Genomic DNA, 20,239 nt, shown 5'->3' on the forward strand with positions numbered 1-20,239 from the left:
GTATTTATGTCCTTGCTGTGAAATACTGTTTACTTGGGCATGATTAAACATGGGCGTTAACTGACTCTGCAAAGAATGATGATTTAAGGCCTCTTAAGATTTTTTGATTTTCTTTTTTAAATTGTTATTCTTAGGCAAAAAGTTAGCAGGCACCATTATCAAATGAGGTACATAGTTTAGGAATAGATATTTAATTCTTTTTTATATATAGGATTAAACTAAACCCCAAGAGGAACAAAAGGGAGTAAATGTAATCCTGTACATAAGACTTATTATAGGAATGCTTTTGGATGTCACTGGTAAGGCATAGTTTTCTTGTGACATCATTATATTTAGCAATCCTTACGTCATCCAAAAAGTTAACAGGGAGATTATAGGTGGTCCTTGCGTAATGACCATCGTTCAACAGCTGTTCAGACTAGCGATGGTGCTCAATAAAGGGTACAAATCCTCGTAGTTGCAGTTGTTGCCACACCCCCATGATCATTTGATTGCAACCGGGTTGCTCGATGCCTGGTTCACAATTATAACATTGCAGCGAGCCGCGGTCACGTGATCACAATTTCCGGCAGCTTCTCACATGCCAAATCAAGGAAGTTGGAACCTGAAATCCTAAGATAATGACTGTATGATCCTCGTGTAACATTGGCAACTGGGGCCACCAGAACTACTGGCATTAAGCAATGAATCGTGATGTTGCACTTTTTGACCACGTCCCTTAGCAGTGGCAATTCTGGTTCCATTTGCCATTGTAACCCAAAGACTACCTGCAAAAGCATTCAGTTCTTGAGTTTAACAACACTAGAGCCCATTATTTTAACCTGCTAGCAGCAGTTTTATTGTGGGTGATTGTCATTCTTGCTGGATTAATAGGTTAGCTTTTTAAAGCTAGCTTTTGATTGACAGTTGATTTAAAGCTAATTTTTGTTTTTTTAAAGAAGCCCAATGTTAAACTTAGTATAGGTAGTCGTCGACTTAGGACTACAGTTGAGACCAGAATTTCTTTTGCTAACAAGACGATTGTTAAGTGAGTCGTATGCAATTTTGCTAGCTTTTTTGCCACAGTTGTTAAGCGAATCACTGCGGTTGTTCAGTGACTCACATGGTTGTTGATTGTATCTGGCTTCCCTCCTTGATTTTGCTTGTCGGAAGCTGACTGGGAAGGTCGCACATGGCCATCTCATGACTGTGGGATGCTACAACCATTGTAAATATATATGCCGGTTGCCCAGCACTCAAATTTGGATTGCATGATGATGATGATGATAATAATAATAATAATAATAATAATAATAATAATAATAATAATAATAATAATAATAATAATAATAATAATAATATATAGTTGGAAGGGACCTTGGAGGTCATCTAGTCCAACCCCCTGCTCAGGCAGGAAACCCTATACCATTTCAGGCATATGGCTGTCCAGTCTCTTCTTAAAAACCTCCAAGTGTGACTGGTCCTAAGTCACTTTTTTCAGTGCTGTTGTAACTTTGAATGCTCTCTAAAAGAATGGTTGTAAGATGAGGGCTATCTGTAAATCAACGATAGTTTGCAGCGGAAGGGAGGAAAGGAAATGGGTAATCTCCAGGAGGCTTAGTCAGTTCCTCTCACAATAAACCGTGATTATATTGCTGAAATGTCCTAATGGTTTATATCTGGGAGGATTATGAATAAAAATTTGAATGAGAATCATTCACGGCTCAAAGGCTTTCAGTGGCTTGTGCAAGTTTCTGAAGCAGCAGCTTTGTGCACTTTGGCCCGATAAAAGTCCTGATAGGCTTGTTAGCCTTTAACGTGCTGTGTGATTCCTTGTTCTTGTTAAACAGGCTAGGGCTGTGTCACTTCACTTATTTCAAAGACTAGTTGAAAGGATAAATTAGCCAACGGTATTCACTCTGAATCTTACGAATCAGGTGGGCCCTAAACCCTAAATATACATAGCAATTAAGCAGCAGTGATCAAAGATGTTTAGTAAATAGCGAGAGCTTGTTCAAGTTTTATTATTTGAGCTGAAACTGGGTTTTTTTCTCCCTTCAGGCTACTTTGACCAAAATGTTGCTGAAGAAATCAGTGCATTCTCCGAGCCACCCGCTGGCAGATTACCACTACACTGGTATGCTGCAATAAGATAGTAGCTGCTGTTTCTTCTCTTCTTCCTAATTTTTTAGGCATAAGAAAATTTTAGAATCATCACCCTGGTAAATTTGAGGAACATTTTTACATACAGGAGATAATTTCTTCATCTTAGGATACTGCTATTCTCCAATTTAAGCTATGGTTGGCTTTAACGCAGTTTACTTTTAGAAATAATGTTGTAAATACATTTTCTGGTCTACTGTGCATATGTGCATACATAGGGAATTGTGAAAAGATGAATCAGGCTATTAATAAGGGACAATTTTATGTTTAAGGAATCTTAAGTATAATTGAAATACATTTGTGCATACAAGGTGTCTCCAACCTGCTGCCTCTGAAGTAGATTGGACTACAACTCCCAGAATTAGTAGTCACATGACTAGGAATTCTGGAACTTGTAGGCCAGCATTTCCAGAGAATAGCAAAATTTAGAATATTAGGGTTTAGAGGCATTGGCTGTTTCTGTAATCTCAGCTGGTTTTACCACATAGAAAAAAAATCCTACTGATGGTTTCATCCCTGCTAAAGAAAAAAAATGGACACAAATTTTGTGGTTTTCAACAGTTCTCTGAAAAGCAAATGAATGTTGAGGTCACACTATGATATTTATGCTTCTCACTTCATCTAATATAACATAGAGGATTACCAGGTTTATCTGTAGCCAGGATCTTTCTGGAAAGAAGATAGTAGTGCAGGAAGTTTGGCAATCTGAAGGTGTCTTTGAGGACTTCTGAGGATAAGGAAATCCCTTGACAGCAATCCTTCTGATCTCTGTCAAATCTTAATTCATTTAAATAGATTTTGTTCACTTTCTCTGTGACAGGTAAAGTGAGAGCATGGGAAGAAAATGTATTGTGGACAGTTGCTGGAAATCCCTCCTAGAACAACTAACCTGAATGTACGTTATGTACATTACGTGTCTCTCTGTTCACAGGCTGTAATATTTGACGGAAACAAATCTAAACCTCTCTTAGTTCATAGAAATAATATTTCAAAAACTTCCGGTTTTGCTTACTGATCAGTATTTTATTATTTATTTACATTAATGATATACTGGGCAGAACCCATAAGATGTGACTTCTATCTACAGTCATTTAAATATGCCAATGAATTAGAGCTGATGATTGGCACAGACTTGCATTGTGACAAATAGAGGAGCATGCCATTATAAGCTGTTGGAATTTACCCCAGTGACTCCCCTTCTGCGATCTCTTCACTCTGGCATTTCTGCTAAATACTAACCTCTTCGTCTCACCTGTCACGATAGCACTGGCTAATTTGCTCTGATGTCACAGGACGATTGTTGGGAGATGTGCACAGTCCCTGTGAGCTCTTTAAAGTTAACACTGATCTGAGGTCACTAAATTTTTGGCAAGGCAGGAAAATGCTCAGTGGCATGTGTGACCCTATAAAATGTAGAACAGAGCTGTCCAACCACAGGACTTCAGAGCCTATTGTTCGCGTTGTACAACTTCAGTGGTAAAACCAGCGCACCTAAGAAACCATTGCCCTAAACAGATACTTGTCTTGATTCAAAGTCGGTTATGATTGTGACGAGAAGTTCTTATGTCCCTCCATTTCATTCCAAATGTGTTTTTCCTTGGCTCCTTTCTTATGTTGAAAAGCAAAACTAAAGTTTCCCTTGAATTGAGCTCGCCATTTGGACAATCTATGTAACATGGCGGTGTTTGCTATGACTTCTTTCTGGGCTATTGTTTTTTTTTTACTTCCTCATTTGTAAAACGCTACCCATCCAAAGTGTTTTGGACTAGATGTATAAAATCCAACCTTGTTTCTATATGTTGTCAATTTGTGAGTAAGACTTCAGCATTTTGGGTATTCAGATACAATTTTTTTAAAATTTCATTTAACATTAATTATCAGATTCCAGTTAAAAAGCTTAATTAAAAAGTAGCTTCTGATTTAATCCAAGAATAATAACTTTAACTGAAGGAGGATAACTGAAATGTTGATGTAAGATCTGCCATAACAAAAAATATTTTTGTGTTGGAAAATAAATAGGGCAATGGAATTATGTTCCACTATCTCTTTTTCCAGGGTCAGACAGCTGGAGTGTGGCTGAGAAGAAACACTTCAATAAGGGAATTGCTATTTATAAGAAAGACTTCTTCCTTGTCCAGAAACTTGTAAGTCTTTTCTCAAGTCCCTAACTCGTGGCAAAAGAATTGACCAGCACCAATAGGATATATAAACATGTCTCTGGCTGACTAATTTTGCATGGTTTTGATTAATCACTAGCAAAAAGGGACACTGCTTAAAGCTTACTTGAAGGAGCTTCCAGTGCAATTTTGGGAAGTGAATGGGACCAATCTCTGGAGCCTCCTTCTCTGTATGTGGAAATCTAATGGTGTGGCCATTGGACCTAACCTTTAATATTATCTTTATTCTGGAGTCTGCTATTAAAATACCGGACTCCAGAATACAGGACATATTAAAGATTAGATATCAAAATAATACTTGGGGCAGTGATGCTGAAATGTTGATAATTTTAGTGATTTACTTCGGACAGAATAGAAAAAAATGGAGCCCTGACATAATATCTGCCCTTTCACAAGAGGAGTGAACAAATTGGCAGACTTGTTCTAAAATAGTTAATCATTGTTTCTTCCTCAGAATGAAACAGGAGGATAGAGTTGGTTGAAGAATATCTGATTTATGTGCTACTTCATGTGAAAGAAGGAGTGAAGGAACTCTAAGCTTAGCCAAAAATTAGTTCCTTTTTTTTTGTTTTTGAGCCAAACTATGAACATCCATATGTAAAATCTATGTTCATCCAGAACCATTTCACAGATGCCCTCAAATTATATGCCTAATATATTGCAAAACAGAGATGAGCAACTATCATTGCTTCAGTGGTTGCATCAGATTTCTTTATTTAGAATTTAAGTTTTCATAATCAAAGCCATATTAATCCAGCAAAGCATTCAGCTGCCACCACAGTCTGAAAGGGCCCACTGTAGTTTGCTTAAAAGTGAACTTCAGAGTCTCATTTTTCATATGTAGCAACTGACAAGTGGCCTTTGAAACCCAGAGATCAGTTTCCACACTATTTAGTCTCAGATTTGTTGCACATATGCCAACCTTCAGGACAATAGGTCTGGATAGTAGCCAGGAGTTTTGAAGCTCATGAATATACTCAGAGAATTTGTGTGCAGTATAATTGGTTTTTGTGTTGAAATTTGACCTGTTTGATTGGTAAACAACTCAGTGATTCCCTAATAGTGTAGATTATAATTCCAATTCCTGTAAATCACATTGGCTGGTTTTCTCCTATAGGATTCCAGCCTAATCAAGGGCTTGTGAGTCATAAAATTAGCATCTAATTATACATGAGGTGCCCAATTGCAACAGAGAAATTCAGAAAGGAATATATAAAGTAATGTAGAATAATAGGTTTATTATTAAGAAATTGTATTATTTGAAATTTAAGGTATAAAAGAAAGAAGGTATTTCTGGATTGGCTAATAACTTCCACTTGGCTCTGTAATGGGTTTTGGTTATACTCAGGACTATCCCAGGACCAATCAACTGAAAATTTTTCAGCCATCACAATACAGTATAGTCTATTGGTGTTTGTGATCTCAATCCATGCATCCCATTGTGGAATCAAGCGAATGGTCACCTATTTTATACCCTTATCTTGGAACTATCCAAACTGGTCTTTTTTATTTTTATTTTGATGATATTTGTGTATAATGCTGGGTTTTAGACAGTAAAAAGCATTTCTTGTATTTCCCTTTTAATGCACTATTCTTAAGCTGCTGCCATATTCTGCTATGATTTACTTTGCCTTCAGTTTCTGTTTTAAAAACTGTGCGTGGAACGCTTTAGATTTCCAGTTTTCTAGTCTCGTTTCAAGCTGGTTTTTTTATAGTCAAGTTTAGATTCTATTTCTGCCAATGCCCCATTTTTTTCTCTGAGATTCTTTCAGTAACATTTCTTTACTAGCAGTAGGCCTTGTAATCATTTGGAATTCTCTGATTCCTTTCTCTCTTCCTTTGTTTCTCCATCCCACAATACTGCAGATAAAAACCAAGACTGTGGCCCAGTGTGTAGAATTCTACTATACTTACAAAAAACAAGTCAAAATAGGCCGGAATGGGACTCTCATCTTTGGGGATGTTGACGCTACTACTGAAAGAGCTGTTAAAGATGAAGCTGAAGTAGATATAAAGGTAACAGATACCAAGCAGGAGCTTTTGGTACTAAAAATTATGCTAGACCTCATAGAAGGCAGGCAAAGGCATGGAACTTGAAACAGGCATTTTCTATTGCTGCAAATTACTATGCATGTATAAAAAGAAATATTCAGAGAAAACCAGAAAATTGCAGAGTTCTACTTAAATCGCATTGGCAGGAGCTATTAGAATAGTGATTGAATGTGTCAGCCTTACTGTGTAGACCAGACAAGAAACATGATCAAAATAAGCTAACTCTATTTTATTGTCAAGCTACATTAACAGAATTTTGTAAGTCTGAGGTCACTTTTACAGCTCAGGGACATGGGCAGGGTATCTTCTGGGTCTGTTGTTCCAACCACTATGCAATTGCAGGCTTTGCTCTCCTTTAGCTGACTGTTCCCCTAGGAATCATCTCTTTGTCCTGTCTCCAAAGTTCATTCCCACCTACCATTACAGAATGAGCACCCTATTGGATTCATATATATATTCCTAATCTGTGCTGAAGTGATTATTTTTAACATGCATTCCTTTTTTACTCTTCTGAAGAGCTCCCATAGGCTTACACGTACTCTTCCTCCCAGAACATATAACGAAGACTATGAAAACACTGAAGATGAGGATCTTGAAGAAGTTGAGGAAGACATGCCAATTAAAGAGGAAGCAGTGGAAGGGGACGAGTTGTATGGCAAAAGCAGCAATTTAGTGCCTTCCAAATCAACTCCTCTTCGAGAGGTTGAGGAACAAGTAAGTGTCAAATGAACCACAGTCAACAATTTCTGTCTGGAGCATTTCTTATAAAACATCTGACTGGTTTTAGCAGAATCAATGTAATTTTTGTCCTTAGTTAACATCACTTAGTGACATTCATTATATGAATAATTGTCTGGCAGCTGTCTGATGCTTTCAGTCAAGAAAGATGAGTTTAGAAGTGTAGATACAGGTAGTTCTCTGGTTACAACTCTTTGTTCAACAACTGTTCAAAGTTATGATGGTGCTGAATGAGGGGGACTTAGGACAAGCCCCCGTGGTCATTACAATTGAGATCTGGATGCTTGGCTCCTGGCTTGTGATTACAATATTACAGCAAGCTGTGGTCACACAATCACAATTTTTTATGTTCCTTGACTGGATTCCCACAAGCAAAGTCAATGTGGAAGCTGGCAGGAAGTCGGAAATTGTGATCACATGAGGTCCTCACTTAATGACTTGCCTGGTCCTTACTAACAATGGCTACCTGTAAACTACTGAAAGTGCTGCTGCTATGCAGTACAGTCACATGACATTGCACTTTATGATAGTGTCACTTAATGATAAAAGAGTTTTCAGCCTTGCTTGTCATTGTAAGGAGAGGATTACCTGTATGTAATATTTTTAATCAGCAAAGTAGTTGTAACACACCCCCCCCAACCCGGGAAATATTCTTAAAATACATTTTGGGTCTTTTTATGGATTTTTTTCAAGGTTACTGAACTTGGATTTCCAGTCAGTTGGAGAAACTGTGTACTTGAAAACTTTCAGAACATTTATTTTGCCATCTGGTGATCTTAATGATACTTTTGTGTAATATTCATTTTATTTTTTCATACCTTTTCTCAAGGGAGCTTATGGCAGAATACTTTTGGCTTTGAAATGTTTCTTTTAATATAATGTGATGTGTATACAAGAGATGAGTAGTCTCCTTGTTTACTTTACTTTATAGGTCAATATTGCTTTCATAATTTGTACTTAAAATACACTGTGGGGAAAATGCATCTATCTCTATGCTACTATAGTAGTTTCTCACAGGTTTTGCAAAAACAAAAACAACCCAAACTCTTATAATGTTTTAACAGCCCTCAAGAAAAACTCCCAAGAGGAACTCAAAATATTCATAGCTTATTTAAGACATGATTAAAAAGCACTCAGTCTGTAATGTATTGAACCCATGAAGTCTGAATTTTTAGCTTAATAAAAATAACAATTGTATCAATACTTTAATCACACCAAACTGTTTTCTGATCATTGTTAAAGTTTTTTGAAACCAGCTGGGTGACTTTGGGCCAATCACTCTCTTTCAACCCAACTCACCTCACAGAGTTGTTGTTGTAGGGAAAATAAGAGGAAAGAGTTATTAGGTTTGTTTGGCACCTTGATTTAAATAATAATAATAATAATAATAATAATAATTAATAATAATAATAATAATAATAATGATGATGATGATGATGATGATGTAAATGAATACATCTATTCCATAGGAATATTTTTACATCCTGTAATAATAGTGTCTTATTCTGAAGGCTAGTAATCTCCATATGGAAAAACATCTGGAATCTGGTGCCCCAGGAAGAACAGAAATCAGAGGCAGAACTTCAAGAAGGACAAAGGAGGCACCCATTAAATATCGGAAGACTTCGCCACCAGTGCAAAAGAGAAGGAGAAAACCCAAACCCAAACAAGACACGGCCAACAAAACCCAGAATCAAGAGGAGGAATTTCCATGTAAAAAATGTGGCAGGTAAACTTGGGAAGGTTGGAAGATGAAGAAAATTTCTGACATACTTTCTTCTATCCAAAGGAAAAATGAATATGGAATTGAAGAATATTTGCTAATCTTAGTCTAAGATAGTATTCCTCAATCTGGGTAGCTTTAAGAAGTGTGGGCCTCAGCTCCAACATGTTAGCTGCAGATTTCTGGGAGATAAAATCCACAGATTTTAAAGTTACTAAGGTTGAGAAACACTGATCTTAAGGCAAATGGTATGCTCTAGGCATTTTAGATTAAGCATTCTACATTTCCTTGATAACTGGAACTGATGAGAATATTTAGAAGCCACCACGTTGCCTAATCTGCATATGTGTGAGGTAAAAGGATTTTGTTTTTTTTTAAATTGCTCACACGATTACATTTTTCCAGTTATGAGTTGTTAGGATATGATTTAATTTCTGTCCAGTCCCCTTGCCAAAATGCTTTCTTCTACTTTGGATGGCTTTCACATATGAACAGAATGATGTAGAGATGGAAAAATGCTCTAGGGGATATCTTGAAGGAATATTTCAACAGCTTCCTAGATAATTATCATCCTTTTCACTGCAATAGCAGGCACCAGTTCAAGACTGAACAGGATTAAGCATCAGTTGGCCTTGAGTTTGCACATATGTTTCAATTTGTATGTCTCTCTCAGTTAACTGGAGCTAGACATGTTGGTGACAGGAAGCATCATTAGAGTGGAAAGTTAACTTCTTGTCTAGACTGATAAACCCAATGAATTATGAATCTTATCAAGCATTTAAATGACATGAGTGAAACATATCCAATTTATTTCTAATTTATGCTAGGAAAGATCTCTGATCCTCATGGACTGTAAACTTGCAAGCAAAAAGGGTAGGCTTTGTGGTAGAATATAGGTAGAATTGTAAGGACTACCCACTTGTTCCAGTTTGCACATAGGTACCTGATAATCTACTACTTCAAAAGTCTTGTAAAAAATAGCTCATAAAAGGCTTCTATGGAAATCATAATAATCATGGGAAATATAAAAGACCAGAAGCAGATGAAAGGAAGCACATGTGAAATGCTTAGATACTAAATAACTAGATGCAAATGATGTCAATTTATGTCAAATTTGTTCTATAAAGAACTTCAAAGATTTTCAAAAATTGTGATTGCAAGATCTTTCACATATAATAATCATTGCAATTAGTCTCTTCAAGTGTCTAGTGCACTTCATGTGTGTCCTTTTGTTAGCAGAGATTTTTTTCATCAGTAGCTGCTCTCAGTGTGAAAAGTACTACTAGGTGATGCCTCAGAATTAATACAAAACCTCAATTTTAAGGCTTATGTCTGCCCAAATTAGATGTTGGGTTCATGTTCTATACATGGAACCATGTTGCAGAAAAATGATGATAGCGAAGTTTGGTAGTTTCTTCCATAGAACCTAAGGTCCAGCCAACACTGCTAAATAGAAGTCTTAAATCATATTTTATTATTTCAGAGTGTGTTCTAGTCAGTGTTAGCCATTTTTCACATTTTCCTTTATTTGGATCTCTGTGTTTTTTTTATTATTTTTATTTCCATTTTTAAATATCAGCATGGATCTTTCAAATTTCTTCATATCACATAAAGTGTCAAGGGTCATTTTGACTTGGAGTGGGAAATAAGTAAAAAGTAGCACAGGTAGCATTGCAAAATCACAACATGAATTGCACTTGGGTGGATTTCATTCTGCACTGCTTAGAAGAATCGACCTTAAAAATTCTAGGTCTTGACTTTGGTTGATTCTGTAAAATCCAAGATAATCCCTGCAAACTTTCCTAATTTGGCAGCTTCCAGATCTGTTGCAACTAAACGACTCAAATTCCCAGCTAGTTTGGTCAAACTGGCTGGGAATTTTGAGAGTTGCAATTCCACTATATCTAAAGAGTGCTAGGTTAAAAGCCAATCCCTATGCAGCCATTTTAAGTAGAGTTTGCTTCTAAATATAAAACATTCCTTATTGTAATATAATTATCCCTCCACACTTTAAAAGTTGGCCAGTTGTGGATGATATCATACACCGGAACCAGGTACCCAAAATTATTTGCATCTCAGTTGAGAAACCAGGAAGGTAAATACATGTTGGTTGAGATCAGGAATGACTTAAGGTGTGTTCATGTATCTTGGTGAAGCCTAGTATGATAATTTATACCCTAGCCTAGATAATCTGTGACCCGTTGTGAAATTTCAGAGATATTTCCTTACCAGATTCCTTAATGCCCTCAACAATGGCTTCTAATGTACTGCCTTCACTGGTAAAGTTGGAATACATTTAGATACGTTTCTGCCTTGAAAGTAGCCCATGTTGAACTGCATAGCACAGTCAGACATCAGCACTGGAAATGTTTTATAACATTTTGTATCATAGAGTGCTTTGTGATAATATTTGTATCATAAAATGTTTTTTTTAAATTTCAATTCCTTGGAAGTCATGGGTCCCAGATTTTAGGCATACTTGGTAAGTTAGCCCATTTGAGTATCTTGCTTGAAAAAGGATTGCCCTATGATAAACTGTTTCACCCAGTTAAATGTTATTGAAATGAGAGTTTTTAGTACATAGGTAATGGCTGTCCAGTACTATGACATAAAGGTTGGTCACCATCATATTAAAGCTGTAGTGCTATTTCCTTGCTTTGGGCTTAATAGGTGTGTGCAGTTTGTTTTCCTTTTTTGTGCACTAACCAAGTTTCGAATCTTGATCAAAGCAACCTATAAGCATTACAGGTTTTTCTCAACAGCAGCTTCCAGCATCCGCTAACATGACCACATTGAGAGGGGTGACCAGTTGCCTCCTCTTGTTCTAGCTGCTTTAAAAGCATGCAAGGCAAAAGCAGATAACAGGAATTTCCTGTTTAGCTTATCTGCAAGGTTGACTTTGAACACCTTAATAAGTCAGTGTTCAAACAAAGGAGGGTGGAAGGTGATATAAAAACCCAGGATTTAACTACTTTGCTGTGGATATCTCTGCCCTGCAGAATCTTCTACAAGGTGAAAAGTCGGAGTGCTCACATGAAAAGCCATGCCGAGCAGGAGAAAAAGGCCGCAGCGCTGAAACTGCGAGAGAAGGAGGAGGAGGAGGCAGCAGCAGCAGCCGCCAGTGCAGCAGCTGCAGCAGCATCAGCACACAGTAGGGCTCAGCCAGAAGAAAGTGGGAGCAGTCGTAGGAGCAGCAGCAGCAGCGGCGGCTCAGATGAAGACGGCGATGTTTAGCCCAGGACCTGCAGAGGTGCTCCAGCGTTGCTTCTACTTCCTTTCCTTCTTGCTTGAACCGTACTGGTAGATTTTTAAAGGAAAAAAAATAGTGACCACGAAAATCTCTATTTTTTAAAAAAACAACACCAAACATTTTATGGATTATTTTATTTATAAATAACTTTCTGTATCTACTTACTGAATGGAAGTCTGTTTTCCTTCAGCTCCTGAACTTGCCAGGAATCATGGCATAAGCCTTAAGTATCTTTACCCATTGCTGAGAGAAAAATTTGTCGAATCCTCTGAATTATTGAATTACTTTGTGTGTAAATTCAAGGTTCCATATAGCGTTCTTCATATACTTCTTTCTTTCAACTCCCAAGTTTGCTTTGTGCCTTGGAGCTATTCACGTTTTCTTTTGTCTCCTTCATACAAGATTTTTTGTTTCTCCAGCTGGTAGATAATCCAGAGTGTGAGTAACTCCTCTAGGGTGAATGAAGAGACTATTGCTTTTAAGATATAGCTCTTTTAAGAGTGGACATATTATAGTTAGTGTTTGTTTGGAACTACCCCTATTATGTTAGTTTTTAAAAAGTCATATAAAGTTGTTCATGTATGTCTACAGAGTTGGCCAAAAGAATTAGTGATGAGTTGTGGATACTGTGTCTCCATAGTTCTGTGATAGAACAAACAACTTTGCTTGCAGAGGAATCCATATACGATTTTGGGCTAATGACATTGAGGTAGATTTCTGCCCAAATTATTAAAGAGCCACAGTTAGGAGAAGATGATGACTTTTATCCATGGCATTATTCTGCTGGGAGATAGGGTTCATTCATCAGAGTCCATTTGCAATAACCATTCTTATTCCAAACCTGAGCATGTAAGTTGAAGAATCCTCTGGACCAGATATGAGGTGGAGGGCAGGAAAACAACTGGAAGTCCAGTACGAGTGAAAACAGCTGGCATACAGTTTGATACTGTAGCCCAATGGATTAGATAACTAGTGGTCCATCATGAAAGTGCATTGTTCTTTACCTGAATAGACTTGAGTGTAATTTTGCTTAATTGTCCATTTGAATGCTTCAACTGGTCTACAAAGGAATAGCTGCCATTTTTTTTAAAGAGTTATGATATTTATTCTCCCTATCCTTTTTATAAAAATGCATGGTTTGCAAAGTCAGACTGAGTATTTTCAAGATAACAGAAGTAAAGATCATGTTGCATTGATTCATATGTATTTGTACCCTCAGGACTACCCCTTCTGCTGAGGTATTTGCCAACTTAATGACAGCTCCATTTAGATGTTCTGCACTGTCCCCGGATCCAGATATCTAAAGTCAAATGTGTGGAAAAAACCAAAAGTATTTAGAAATGGTGCACCAAGCCAAATTTACCTAAGACTTTGTGCTTCTGCACCAAGCAGCAAGTATTTGCAATTATCTTAAGACATACGGGCAGTTATCTTCACATTGCTACAGTAAAGAGCAACTCTGTCTGTCTGGCAGTACAAGGAAAAGGAGGGCGCAGCAGAGGACAGAAAAAGAATGCTTAGCAGATACAGTTGCAAGAAAAAGTATGTGAACCCTTTGGGATTACGTGGAGTTTTGCATGAATTGGCCATAAAATGCGCTCTAAACGTCATGTAAATCACAACAATAGAAAAACACAGTCTGCTTAAAATAATACTACACAAACAGCTGTTGTCATGTTTTAATTGAACATAAGATGGAAACATTCACAGTGCAGGGTGGAAAAAGTATGTGAACCTTTGGACTTAATAACTGGTTGACCCTCCTTTGGCAGCAATAACCTCAACCAAACGTTTCCTGTAGTTGCAGATCAGACCTGCACAACGATCTGGAGTAATTTTGGACCACTCCTCTTCACAAAACTGTTTCAGTGTAGCAATATTCTTCGGATGTCTGGGGTGAATCGCTCTCTTAAGGCCATGCCACAGCATTTCAATCGGGTTGAGGTCAGGACTCTGACTGGGCCACTCCAGAAGGCATATTCTGTTCTGCTGAAGCCATTGTTTTGTTGAATTACTTGTATGCTTTGGGTCATTGTCCTGTTGCATCACCCATCCTCTGCGGAGCTTCAGTTGGCGGACAGATGGTCGTACGTTTTCCTGCAAAATGTCCTGATAAACTCTGGAATTCATTTTCCCATCAATGACAACAATCCGTCCAGGCCCTGAGGCAGCAAAGCAGCCCCAAACCATGATGCTCCCTCCGCCATGTTTTACAGTGGGGATGAGGTTTTGATGTTGGTGTGCTGTGCCTTTTTTTCTCCACACATAGTGTTGTGTGTTTTTCCCAAACAACTCAATTTTGGTTTCATCTGTCCACAGTATATTTTTCCAGTAGTGCTGTGGAACATCCAGGTGCTCTTTTGCAAACTTCAAACGTGCTGCAATATTTTTTTTGGACAGCAATGGCTTCCTCCGTGGTGTCCTTCCATGTACTCCATTCTTGTTTAATGTTTTCCTTATTGTAGATGTGTCAAGAAAAATGTTAGCATGTGCCAGAGATTTCTGTAGGTCTTTAGCTGACACTCTAGGATTCTTCTTTACCTCATTAAGCATTATGCGCTGTGCTCTTGCAGTCATTTTTACAGGACGACCACGCCTAGGGAGAGTAGCAACAGTGCTAAACTTTCTCCATTTGTAGACAGTCTGTCTTACCGTTTGGAGATACGTTTGTAACCCTTTCCAGCTTCATGCAAGTCAACAATTCTTGATCGTAGGTCTTCTGAGAGCTCTTTTCTGCGAGGCATGGTTCACATCAGACAGTGCTTCTTGAGACCAGTAAACCCAAAACAGGTGTGTGTTTTTAAAGGGCAGGACAGCTGTCAGCAACACATCCAATATCATCACACTGGTTGGAGTCAAGGTTGGCTCACTCCTGGCTCCAATTAGCTCTTGAAGAAGTCATTAGGCTAGGGGTTCACATACTTTTTCCACCCTGCACTGTGAATGTTTCCATCTTATGTTCAATTAAAACATGACAGCAGCTAATGTTTGTGTAGTATTATTTTAAGCAGACTGTGTTTTTCTATTGTTGTGACTTACATGACGTTTAGAGCGCATTTTATGGCCAATTCATGCAAAACTCCACGTAATCCCAAAGGGTTCACATACTTTTTCTTGCAACTGTAAAGATGGGGCACCTACACTGCTTGCTTATAACTTTCAAATTCTCTTGTCTGCAGAAAATAGTGTTTATTCAGCTGTAAATGGTAATACCCTGAAAAATAAGTCTTCTAAAGCCACAAGGGTCATGAAAGCAAAGAATTGCATTCATAATCTACAGAAGAACCTTTATTGAACAAACCATGCTGGGATTGCTCTCCAGCAGGTTTTTTTTCCTTCTAGAACCAGTTCAAGACTCAAGTTTCTAGAAGTTTACTTAGAAATTTATTGAAAAGCTAGAAGTTTAAAATTTGATTCCCAGCCATAGAAGAAGATTGAAAGTCTTTTGAAGAAAGGCCAAATTAGAGTGATTGCAGCAAGCCATAGTTGGGTTGCCCAGACAACTAGATAGTAATTAATCCTACCAGCTGCTGGATATATTCTGCCTGCTGAGTTACATGATCGGCGGAATTTTTTTTGGAGCAACTTTTACTATATAAGTTTACTAGTACAGCTACAAGATTACATATTTCAAATACCTCTGTTCATAGCACAAAACAAAACCACTATCAGAACATGCAAAGAATTTGCATTCTGAATGTTGAAAATAAGTTTTAGCCTTCCTTCCTAATATGCTAAGCTAGTTTCATGTGGAGGAATGCTGAAATTGACTGTCTCTTACTTGCAATCTGAGGCAGAAGCAATCCTAGGAGCCGATCATGTGAACCTGTTGTTTGAAGAACAGAGCAGGTACTTTGCATGCAGGTGGTCTTTATTTGAGTTCAGGATTATCCAGTAATAGAGCTAGGAAGCCAATCTGCTAAGTGTTGGAAGGGATGTTCTCAAGCCATTGTTGCTGCTTAGTACTTACTGAGCTAAGTAGACAAACAGTGTAATGGATTATACAGAAATTTTTTAAATGGTCAATCTCATAATGCAGAATAGTTGTCTTTAAACCTTATTCTCCCCATAACATATGGACAATGCCAGTCTGACTCTATTGTGAGTTCTTCCAGTGTATTTAAAAAAAGCCTTCAATTAAAGGTAATTACTTTCTTTTTACCTGTTTCAGAGCTACAATTAGAACTTCAAGAATGTCTCTACACTCTTTTTGCACTGGGTCAATGATGTTCTTTCAGATCATAATTTTGCACAAATTTTAGCATTTTATATACAATATAATGAAGCAAAAGCAATGCAACCAGGCTTTTGACTGCATTTTCAAAAATAGCTGGTTTCAATCATGTTTTCCTTTGCACTTAGACTGTGTGAATTCCAGCCCAAACAGGAAAATTATCTTGATTAAATAATTAACTTGAGATCTTGAGAAAGGCAACATTTGCTTCCCCAACTGTTCAGAAAGGAAGAGCATTGCTGCTTTGAAATTCAGCATTAAATTTAACCAATCTCATATGTTAAGAGAGAATATATATTTTTGGGGAATTAACAAAGTATCTAAATGGTATTTTTTAGGAAAAAAGGGATGTGTATGGAACAAATCACAAAAGTATTTTGTTCCTGGATGGAACATGTTCTTCCCAAATATAATTGCTACAATCCAGCACAGATGCACTTTGCGATTCATTCTGTGGCATTTTACAGCTATTAAAGACTTACAAATAGGATTCCTAAAATTGTATTTATATCACATCAGCAATAATGCATCAGTGAACCTATCTATCAACTAATTTTTGCAATAGATAATATTCATGGGAAGTACATGTGGGAATAACTTTGGATGCACTTTGAAAGGCATAATCCAGTGGTTTATCATGACTATCCAGTTCACATAATTGGGAATTAATTCATTTTTCATACTATATCATGATGAAAAAAATGATTAATTTGCTTCTTTAGGCCACAGTGAAATTGACTTGTCTATACTGCTGCTTTCCCCACTCTTTCATATGGCTCTTTTATGACTCGTGGACTTCAACTCCCAGAATTCCGGAGCCAGCATGGCTCAGCTTGGAAACCTCTCCCTTTCCTCTCAGCATGGCTGGCTCAGGAATTCTGGGAGTTGAAGTCCACGAGTCATAAAAGAGCCAAGGTTGCCTACCCCTGGACTAGAGCATATATTTGGACAGGGAAGGAATGCAGTCTTTACATGTATGCAAATATAAGCAAGCAGTCTGATGGGGAGTTAAAAGAGATAAAAGTTGAGAAATGCTGCCTTCTTCCTCCTTTGTGAAGCTGGGCAGAAGAAGCAGTGATGGTCTAGAACAGGCATGTTAAACACAAGGCCCGGGGGCCAGATCCAGCCCATGAAGTGGTTTCATGCGGCCCGCGAAGCCATCCTGGAAACAGTGAGGGAACGGCCCCCACTGCCTCCTCCTGCCAGAGACCTTCAGATCTGTCCCACTCCTGCCCAGGCCCCCATAGGCACCGTTGATGCGAATGATGTAGAGTTGGCCACGCCCACACAGTAGGCCATATGCACTTTAGCCACTCCCACCCAGGCCATACCCACCCGGCCCCCTGAGGGCAACCGCAATGCTGATGCGGCCCTCAATGAAATTGAGTTTGACACCCCTGGTCTAGAATATGATGTTCTGAAATATTAGCTTACAGCTGATGGGCAGAAAGGTCACATCCTGACCTGAGATGGATTTCAGTGGTCATGGCACTATGTTGCAGATTTGTGTACTAATCTGGAATATCCCATTTCTGATTATTAGTCAGTACATAAACTCTTTCATTTTCTTATACCAGGGGTAGGCAACCTCGGCTCAGGAATTCTGGGAGTTGAAGTCCATGAGTCATAAAAGAGCCGAGGTTGCCTACCCTTGTCTTATACCAAGGTAACTTTAGGTGAGAGAACCTTTATAAATCCACAGATTTTCATTTCGCACAATTTTACAAGTCCATTCTTCCTCAGATATTTTCACATTAATAAACTTCCCTGTTATGCAGAGATCTTTTTCTCACCAAAGATGGTAGATGGATTCACACATTGCATTAAATTCATAGTTGCTTTGGTTAGGGAGTTGGGTGGCGTACACATTTAATAAATAAAATTAATATTTATTTGAAATATAATTGTTTAAACATAAGTTAAAATTAGTCTTGTAAATGAGCAAAGTTATGGCTTATTCATCTGATTCTTGATTTACTTCCATTTAAATATTTGTTGTCTTATAACTTCATGAAATGTTTAAAGGATACACAAATAAACCAGACACATGTCAGGAAATCACAAATAAACCATGCATGATTATTTATGCATCACAGTTCCTAGGTTGCTACTTGTAAGTAAACAATCATATGATAATTTTAACGTGATGTGTGAGATCAGCAGCTATATGCAAACCTACATTAGAGTCTTAATGATAAATGTACATGAGTAAACATGGCTTGAAATTTTTTTCTTCCTGTTCATAATGTAAAATGCATGGCACTTAAGACACTGAATACTCTACCACTCAGCTGCAGCTGATAGGTCTATTATGAAATAACTTTATATTGCAAGTGTAATTAACATTAATGGAGAATACTTCATTTTGAAACACTTTGATATGGTAGATGCTGTAGTTTCCCAATACATTGCAATTACTTTACATCGGGCACAACTGTATTGAAGATTCTGACAGCGTGATTAGTAATGCTGCAAAAAGGGAGTTGGAAGCCCTTATTATATGCATTTATTTTCTATGATTGCTATATTTGCAAATGAGCATTTGTTAGTAATACACAACTGGATAATCTCATTTAGAAACTGTGGACTTAAATTCAGTGGACTTCTAGTGATCTAATCCATGCAGTTTTCTTGGCAGAAATACTAAAGTGATTTTCCATTCCTATCTTCTGGAATGCTAGTTCAACATTCCAGTCTAGTCTACAATTCCAGTATTAACTATGATTGACCTTAGAGATCAAACATTAGCTAGGGATGAGCTTCTTCTGTTCTCTTTGAGACTTCTGAGTAGACGTGCATTGCCCATCCATTGAGTGTAAGATAGTTGAAGATGCCAATTAAAGTTCCTTTAGTTATCAATCATCTTTAAATCTACTTTTAATTAGGCTGTCCCTCCCTTTGCATAATCACTAAATCACTGATGTAGGTGGAGAACTGCAATTCAACATTTTGCTTGCTTTGCCCATAATATAATCTGACCCACTTTCCCATTTTTGTTGCTTTCTGCTTGCAAGAGGAATATCACTGTAGTCTGTCTGGAAATATATCACTCTAATATGTCTGGAAAATAGTCTGCCACAGTTCCCCCCCCCTCAATTTTCTAAATGTTTGCATCCCAATACTTGCCAGTGTGCCTCTACTCTCTTCTCGGATATATGGCCTTCTGCTGTAACTCACTGGCTCAATTTTTTTCAGAAGAAATAGAAACTGCACAGATGCTTCTCGGCCACACACACACACACACCCATCAATTATAATTTTTAATCCCACATATGTTATTGTGTTGAATTCCTCCAGACCCAAGTTTGGTGTTCATTTCAGGAAACTATTCAGAATTTCCTGCCCAAATTGTATAGGAATGAGTGAAGTTTGAGACAGGTTGTGGCCCTAATCTCCAGCTGCTTCCATTTCTTTTTTGTTTCTCTCCTTTCCTTGTTGGAACGTGAGATTTTATATCAACAGCTGAAGCTATAAAAATCCCCACCTGCTTGTATTCAGATAAATTTGTGCGAGACGGTGTGTATATATATGTATGTAAAATAACAATGTGCTTTTGATATGCTTTGTTGAAAGAAAATCTAGTTGCATATTTACGTTTCATGTTCTCCTCCTGATGTTCAAATTTAGTATAAGTTTTTTAGTCTGTATTTAATGCTGAAGTTTTCTTGATGTACAGTACAGAAACGGTCTTGTTTTCTTGTAATTATTGTATAAATGCTTTTAATATAGAGCTTTTATTTTAACAATTGAGCAGGAATTGCCTTTTGTGTATTTGCTGCACCTTTTAAAAAGACTGTTACATATTAAAATATTGTACATACGAAAGTATTATATACCTCTTATGTATAAATGTGATAGATCAGACAATTTATTTTTGTGTTTTTTTACCAACTATTAATACACTAAAAGTCTTGCTGATGTGA

At 37.5% G+C, this 20,239-nt stretch overlaps 1 protein-coding gene across 4 annotated transcripts in view; it reads left to right on the plus strand.

The window, feature by feature from the left end:
* MIDEAS (mitotic deacetylase associated SANT domain protein) overlaps positions 1-20,239 on the plus strand; it is a 93,022-nt gene extending 72,783 nt beyond the window's left edge. For 3 of the 4 annotated variants that reach the window (XM_081313993.1, XM_081313995.1, XM_081313994.1), the window contains 6 exons: positions 2,041-2,116; positions 4,198-4,286; positions 6,186-6,335; positions 6,888-7,085; positions 8,621-8,838; positions 11,832-20,239. In XM_081313993.1, the coding sequence (XP_081170119.1) occupies positions 2,041-2,116; positions 4,198-4,286; positions 6,186-6,335; positions 6,888-7,085; positions 8,621-8,838; positions 11,832-12,066 (966 nt within the window). In that variant the 3' untranslated portion in view covers positions 12,067-20,239. The remainder of the gene's footprint in view (positions 1-2,040; positions 2,117-4,197; positions 4,287-6,185; positions 6,336-6,887; positions 7,086-8,620; positions 8,839-11,831) is intronic. The other variant, XM_081313996.1, reaches the window with a different exon arrangement.

This window comes from Vipera berus (genome assembly GCF_964194415.1).
Source record: "Vipera berus genome assembly, chromosome: 1".
In the NCBI taxonomy this organism is placed as follows: Eukaryota; Metazoa; Chordata; class Lepidosauria; order Squamata; family Viperidae; genus Vipera; species Vipera berus.